Source organism: Penaeus monodon, chromosome 13 (assembly GCF_015228065.2).
Source record: "Penaeus monodon isolate SGIC_2016 chromosome 13, NSTDA_Pmon_1, whole genome shotgun sequence".
NCBI classification, from domain to species: Eukaryota; Metazoa; Arthropoda; class Malacostraca; order Decapoda; family Penaeidae; genus Penaeus; species Penaeus monodon.
In genome coordinates, this window is record NC_051398.1 from 4,267,519 (window position 1) to 4,275,193 (window position 7,675).

General features: G+C 52.6%; 1 protein-coding gene across 1 annotated transcript in view; it reads right to left on the reverse strand.

Moving 5' to 3' along the window:
* Positions 1-7,675, reverse strand: part of LOC119580045 (histone demethylase UTY-like) — a 150,005-nt gene that overhangs the window by 48,010 nt on the left and 94,320 nt on the right. The window contains 1 exon segment of the mRNA XM_037927942.1: positions 667-672. Coding sequence (XP_037783870.1) covers positions 667-672 — 6 coding nt within the window.

Genomic DNA, 7,675 nt, shown 5'->3' on the forward strand with positions numbered 1-7,675 from the left:
GAGAGTACACCCATATGCATGTGTGTGTGTGTTCGCGCACGTGTATGTCTGCTGGTTGTCTGTGCGTACGTGTGCTCTACAGTTACTAATGCTACAAGCGGGTGCCGTGCCACAGTGCAACAAAACCGGTGCAAATAAAAGTGCAGAGGGTGGAGGGGAGGGCGGGGTTCGGAAGACAGAGGTGAGGGAGGACGAGAATTGGTAGCAGGGAGGCAGGAAATTAAGCGATGAAGGCGACAAGGAGGAAGAAAGAACAAGAGGAGCAGGAACAAGGAGAGGACGAGGAGGAGGAGGAGGAGGAGGAGGAGGAGGAGGAGGAGGAGGAGGAAGAGAAAAAGAAGAGAAGGATGGGGGAAAGGAGAAAAAAAGATGCAAAGAAAGAGGAAGGATATGAAGAAAGAGCACAATACATCAACACAAAAGAGGAAGAGGAGGGAATGGGATATCGGGATGACGGAGGGAGGGAGGGAGGGCAGGTGATAAAGGAAGTGAAGGAGAGAAGGAGCGAGAGCGAGAGCAGGAGAGCGCAGGAAGCAACAGCTCAGGAGGGCCGGCCAAAGCAAGCGTCGGTCCCTCACAACGCCTGGCTGCCATGGACTGACTGAATGACTGACTGACTGAGACTGACTGACTGACCTCGTTGGCGGAGAGAGCTGTCAAACTTACCGTGTACTGAAAGGGAAAAGAAATATACGAGATAACAAGCACGAACGGACTTACGGGGTGAGGACGGGGGGAAGGGGGGGGAGGAGAGGATGGGGGGGATAAGATGGGGGGATAGGAAGGGGTAGAAGGTGGGGAGAGGAAGGGGAATGGGGAAAGAAAAGGAGGAGGAAGGAGGAGGAAGAAGGAGGAATGAGAAAGAGGAGGAGGAAAGAGGGAGAGTGAGAAGGAGGAAGGAGGGCAAGTGAAAGAGAAGGAAGGAGAGCAAGAGAAGAAAATGAGGGGAGGGGAAAGAGGAGGAGGAAGAGAAGGGGGAAGACGGAGGAGAAGGGGAAGACGGAGAAGGGGAAGACGGAGGAGAAGGGGGAAGACGGGCAAGGACTTGAAAAGGACAATAACCGAGCACACTCTAGTGAAGGCGAGAGTGAGACGAGCAACAGCAGGCAGGATGTGGCAATGTCGAGGCCAGGTGTGTGCGCGAGTGTGAGTGTTTGCACACATCCTCGCGAGTACACAGACACTGCACACGTGAATACATGTGAATCTCGTGTATGTGGATGTGTGCATTTGTATATGGCTGTGTATGTGTGTGTGTGTGTGTGGTGTGTGTGTGTGTGTGTGTGTGTGTGTGTGTGTGTGTGTGTGTGTGTGTGTGTGTGTGTGTGTGTGTGTGTGTGTGTGTGTGTGTGTGTGTGTGTGTGTGTGTGTGTGTGTGTGTGTGTGTGTGTGTGTTTCCATGTGCGCACTACCTTGCATGTGTACCTGACGAGCGCAGGGCCCCGAGAGGCGCGCTCCGGGGCAACCCAGCGGCGCTTGCAATATATAGAAGCCGGTGATGACAGGGTGCGGGAACGGAGGATGTCGGGTCGGAGTAGAACTTGATAATGGAGCTGGGGACGATAACGCGAGGGGATGCGATGGGAGAGAGAGAGAGAGAGAGAGAGAGAGAGAGAGAGAGGAGAGAGAGAGAGAGAGAGGAGAGAGAGAGGGGGGGGGAGAGAGAGAGAGAGAGAGAGAGAGAGAAGAGGAGAGAGGAGAGAGAGAGGAGAGAGAGAGAGGAGAGAGAGAGAGAGAGAGAGGGGGAGAGAGGAGAGGGGGGGGAGAGAGGGAGAGGGAGAGAAAGAGAGAGAAAGAGAGAGAAAGAGAGAGAGAGAGAGAGAGAGTCGCCCGTCCTGTCGTCCGCCCCGGTGGGCGCGATCACTTACGTTCCTCCCCCCTCCCCCCCCTCCCCGCCCGACCGTAAGGCTTCCTCGGGGCGTCTTCCGCGACACGCCCACACCCGAGGCGCCCATGCACGACTCTCTCTGTCTCCGCGGGCGCCACCTCCACCCGCGCCCTCCCTCCTGCGCCCATCACTCATCGCAAAGCCATCGAATGCACACATGCACGCACGCACACGCATACATACACGCATGCATACATACATACATACATACATACACACACACACACAGCAACCCCCCCTCCCCAGCAACCTCGTCCGGCTCGCAAGGAATTGTTATCATTGCAACCTCAACTATTTTCTACAGCCTCCCCCGTCCTCGCCCTCTCCTGTCCTCTAGCTCTGACTGCCCCTCTCCTTCGTTTCCCTTTCTCCCTCCTCCCCCTCTCTCTCCTCCTTCGCCCTTCCCTCTCCTTCGTCTCCCTAAGTTGCTTTCTCCTCTTTCTCCTCTATTCCATCCCCCCCCCCCCGCCGTTGCCAAGGATCCTCTTGCATCATCACGACCCTCCCGTCTGTGACCCCCCCCCCCCAGCATCTCTCTCCATCCCGCCCTCTTTTACCTTTTCTGTCTTCCCCTTCCCGTTTCTCCTTCACGCCTCCGCCTTTCTGTTCCGTACATCCCCTCCCCCTCCCCCTCCCCCTTCCTCCCTACTTCCCCTCCCCTCTCCCCTTGCCTCTTTAACCCCTCCCCCTACCCCTTCCTCCCTATATCCCCTACTCCCCTCTCCCTTCCTTACACCCCCTTCCCTTCCCTCCCCCTCCCCCTCCCCTCGCAAAGGTTCAAAGACAATATACGTGGAAAAGAATAAGCGAAAATACAATCTAAATAAAAAAAGAGACACAGAAGCATAAGGGGGAAAAAATTATATAACGAAAAAGGAAAAGAAAAGAAAAGAAAAGAAAAGAAAAGAAAGAAAAACGAGCGAACAGAAGAAAATGAGAAAAATAAGATAAAAAAAAAAGTGGAGAACAATAGCAGTGGCAAACAATCCAAGAAACGATTTAAAAAGCTATAAAAAGAAAGAAAAAAGAATGAGCGAAACGAAAGAAAGGAAAGAAAGGGAGGAGGAGAAAGAAAAAAGAACGAGAGTAGAAAAGAAACAAAGAAACAAACAAACAAAATGAGGAAACAAAAAACGAAACAAGATGAAAAGGAAAGAGAGAGAGAGAGCGAAAGGAGAAAGAAAAAAAGGAGAGGAAGAAAGAAAGAAAGAAGAAAAAAAAAAACGAAAGAAAGAAAAAGCGAAAGGAGAAAAGAAGGGAAAGGAAAAGAATAAGAAAAGAAAGAATAAGAAAAGGAAGGAAATAAATAAATAAATAAATAAAGAACGGACGGAAGAAGCGCTGCAATGCAACGAACAAGCAATCCAAAACGATTATCATTAGCCTTAGCAACCCTGAAAAGAACCCTGGCAACACTGACGACGCGAACACAGGAGGAAGAGAAGAGAGAAGGAACAGATGATGAACGAGGCGAGAGGAGGAAGAGAAGAGACAAGAGAAGGCAGAAGAGAAAAGAGAGGAGAGAGAAGAGAAAAGAGAGGAGAGAGAAGAGGAGAGAGAGAGAGAGAGCAGAGGGAGACGAAAGGACAGATGAGAAAACGAGAATGAAGGCAAGAGAAAAGCGAAAATAAGAGAAGAATGAGAAGAGAAGAGAGACGGTTAGCCAGGAGAGGAACGGAAAGGAGAAGGAAAGGAGAGCAGGGAGAGAATGCAAAGAAGGAACGATGATAAAGACGGGAAAAGGAGAGCAATTTTACAAGATTTTGTTCTTTAGAGATCAAAAGGAAGAGGGGGAGGGGGGGAGGAGAGGGGAGAGGGAGGGAGGGAGGGGAGAGGGGAGAGGGAGGGAGGAGAGGGGAGAGGGAGGGAGGAGAGGGGAGAGGGAGGGGGGGGGAGACAGAGGGGGAGGGAGGGAGGGGGGAGTGAGGGGGGGAGAGGAGGGAGGAGGGGGGGAGGGAGGGAGGGGAGAGGGGAGAGGGAGGGAGGAGAGGGGAAGGGGGAGGGGAGGAGGAAGGGGAGAGGGGAGAGGATGAGAGGGGAGAGGAGAGGGAGAAAAGGTGGAAAGATGGAACACGAGGAATAGGTGGAGACGGCGAGAGGGAATGGGAGAGGCGGAAAGGGGAGTAGGAAGAGGAAAAGGAGAACAAGAGGAAGGGGAAGAGGATGAAGATTTGGGAAACGAGAGGAAGGAAAGGAAGAAGATGAAGGAAACGATGGGTAGGAAAGGGAAAGGGAAAGAAAAAGAAGAAGAAGAAGAAGCAGAAGAAGAAGAAGACAGAGAAGGACAATAAGTTTAATGACATTACAAGCGGGTCACCTGAGAAAACGAAACGAGAGAAAACAGGCCAAAGAAAAAAGAAAAAAAGAAAAGAAAAGAAAGAGAAAAGAATAGAGAGAGAAAGGGGAAAGTCCTCTCAAAATCGCCAACAACAAAAACAACGCCGCGAGGGCCGCGAGAGGAGAGCGCCTGCCAGCCACTCGACGGCGCCAGATGACCTCGGCGGCCCTCGGCGGCGCACCTGAGCGAGGGCCTCGGCGCTCCCCTCAGCCGCGTCAGAAGCGGCTGGTGATGACGCCGCGCCTCTCGCTCTCTCTCTCTCTCTCTCTCTATCTCTCTCTCTCTCTCTCTCTCTCTCTCTCTCTTCCCTCCTCTTTTCCCCCCCTTTCCTCTCTCTCTCGCCCTCGCCTCTCGCCCTCGCTTCTCGCCCTCGCTTCCCCCCTCCCCTCCGCCCTCCTCTCTCGCCCCCCCCTCCTCTCTCGCCCTCGCTCTCTCGCCCTCGCCCTCGCCCTCGCCTTCGCTCTCTCGCCCTCGCCCTCGCCCTCGCTCTCGCTCTCTCTCTCGCCCCGCCCCTCGCTCTCTCTCTCCCCCCGCCTCGCCATCGTCTCTCTCTCCTCGCCCGGGCGTGAGGCAAACACAAAACGCAGCACACGAGCTTCGGGGAAAGAGAAGCCAGAGCTAAGCCGGTCATGATTCCTCCTTTCCTGTTACTGCTCTTGCTCAGCCCTCACTATGATTGCTGATGGTGATGATGATGATGATAGTGATTATCGATGATGATTGGTGATGGAGGTGATGATAGGTGGTGGTGATGGTTGATGGTGATGGTGATGAGAGGTGATGAGATGGTGATGGTGATGACGGAAAGTGATGATGATGCTAATATATGTTTAATGTGAGCAATAAAAAAAAAAAATAAAAAAAAAGGAAAAAAAAAATAGAATAAAACAAACATCGTTTTCAGACTTCACATTCCACAGGCTACATACGAACAACAGACATTGTACACCTGTGCTTCGGTGAACATCTGCATATAACGAAGCTGTCTGACACCTTCACAATGAATGCGACCTTCAGGTACCCCCCCCCCTCTCTCTCTCTCTCTTTTCCCCTCTCCCCCTCTTCTTCTCTTCTCTCTCTTCTCTTTCCTTTTCCCTCCCCCCTTCCTTTCCCTTTCTCTCTGCCCTTTCCCAAAAAAAAATTCCCTTTTTTTCCCCAACAAAAGAAAACCCAAATTAAAAAAAAAAAAAAAAAAAAAAAAAAAAAAAAAAAAAAAAAAAAAAAAAAGAAAAAAAAAAAAAAAAAAAACCCCCGGGGGGGGGGGGAAAAAAAAAAAAAGAAAAAAAAGGGGGGGGGGGGGGTTTAAAAAAAAAAAAAGGGGGGGGGGAAAAAAAAGGGGGGGGAAAAAAAAAGGGGGGGGGGGGAAAAAAATTAAAAAAAGAAAGAGGGAGGGAGAGGGGGGAAAGGGAAAAAAAAAAAAAGGGGGGGGGGAAAGAGAGAGAGAGAAAGAGGGAAGAAGGGGGGAAGAGAGGGGAAGGGAGGGGAGAGAGAGAAAAAGGGAGAGGGGGGAGAGAGAGAGAGGGGGGGGGAGGGGGGGGAGAGAGAGGGGGAGGGGGGAGAGAGGAGAGAGAGAGAGGGAAAGAGAGAGGGAGAGGGGGGAAGAGGGGGAAAAAAAAAAGGGGGGGAAAAAAAAAAAAAAAAAAAAAAAGGGGGGGGGGGGGGGGGGGGGCACCCCCTGGGGACACAGGTGCCAAGACCCCAGGAAAGTAGGTTTCTTCCGGTCCCCCTCCCCTCCTCCTTCCCCTCTCCCCCCCTCCCACCCACCCCCACCGTTTCCGAACACGATTCGTTCTCGCTCACGGCTTCTCTCAGAACGACGGGACTTTCCAGGGTGTCTTACCCTCACACCGAGGCCAAATACGAGAAATACAAGACACGAAAATACGGGAATTACGGAGCAAGACAGCAGACGGGACATTTCAAGACCTCCCCGTCGAACATCCGCACCAAGATCAATTGCAACAAATACGATAAATGAAAAAATAAATAAATAAAAAATAAAAAAAAAATAAATAAATAAATAAATAAATATGGAGTAACACAGTCTACGAAGGGTTTCCTGTATCGTGACCCGGACGTCTGGTAAAAAAGGCACAAAAGACGAGGCACCTACGCACGCACGCACGCACAAATAAACACACACAAAACAAAACAACAACAACAACGACGACAACCGCGCACACTAACTTCGTAGAAAACAAACTTCTCGTCCTGGAACAACACCGGATCATCGTCACAGTGCACATGAGAGAAAAAAAAAACGCCCATAAAACGAAAACAAACAAACCATACAGCAATAACAACGAACAAACAAACACTCAGACACGCAATTAAATAGCGCCATATTTATCACTCCCCATCGCCCTCGCCATCGCGCTCGCCCTCGCCCTCGCCCTCGCCCTCGCCCTCGCCATCGTCGTCCTCGTCATCACCCTTGCGCTCGTCATCGCGCTCGCCCTCGTCATCGTCATCGTCATCGCCCTCGCCCTCTCCTCGTCATCTGAAGGCGGGCGACAGGCAGAACGCCGCCCCCCCGCTGCCGAAGGGGATGGAGACGAGCGGGGGAAGACCACAAGGGGGGAGGGGATGGGGACGGAGCAGGGAGGGGGAGGGGGATGGGTGATGGGTGGTGGGGGTGCAGGGGGTGAGGACGGAGGGGGGGGTAAGGATAAGGGATCGAAATAGGTAGCGGAGGAGCGGGAAGGGGGAGGGGATGGGAAGGGGGAGGGGATAGGAAGGGGGAATGGGTGGAGATGGGGATAAGTGAGGGGAGAGAGATGGATCCGGGGATGAGGACGGAGGAGGAGAGGGGGGGGGTGGAGGAAAATGAGCAAGCGGATAGGAGCGGGGAAAGGGATTGGGGAAAGAACGATGAAGGGGAAGGGCGTTAGAATAGGGGAGAGTGAGGGGAGAGTGTGGGGATAGGGGATGGGGGGAAGAGGGAGGGGGGAAGTTCCGTACAGCTGTTTGTCGCCCGTGGATCGTCAGCGCGAGGCGGCGGAGGCGGCGGCGGAGGCGCTGATCCGAGGAACTGCTTGCCCTCAAGCCACGCAAACAAACAACCACGAGGCATGACCCATCGCCCGGCTCGCTACTACCTCCTCCTCCTCCTCCTCTTTCTCCTCCTCCTTCTCCTTCTTCTCCTTCTCCTTCTCCTTCATCCTTCTTTCATATCCTCATCTACAAAGGATCATTGGACGAGCCATGGGGAAGACTGACTGATACACGAAAATGAGAGAGAGATAGAGAGATAGAGAGATAGATAGAGCTAGAGAGCTAGAGAGCTAGAGAGCTAGAGCTAGAGCTAGAGCTAGAGCTAGAGAGAGAAGAGAGAGAGAGAGAGAGAGAGAGAGAGAGAGAGGAGAGAGAGAGGAGAAGAGAGAGGGGAGAGAGAGAGAGAGGAGAGAGGGGAAAAGGAGAGGGGGGGGTGGGGGGGGTAGAGAGGAGAG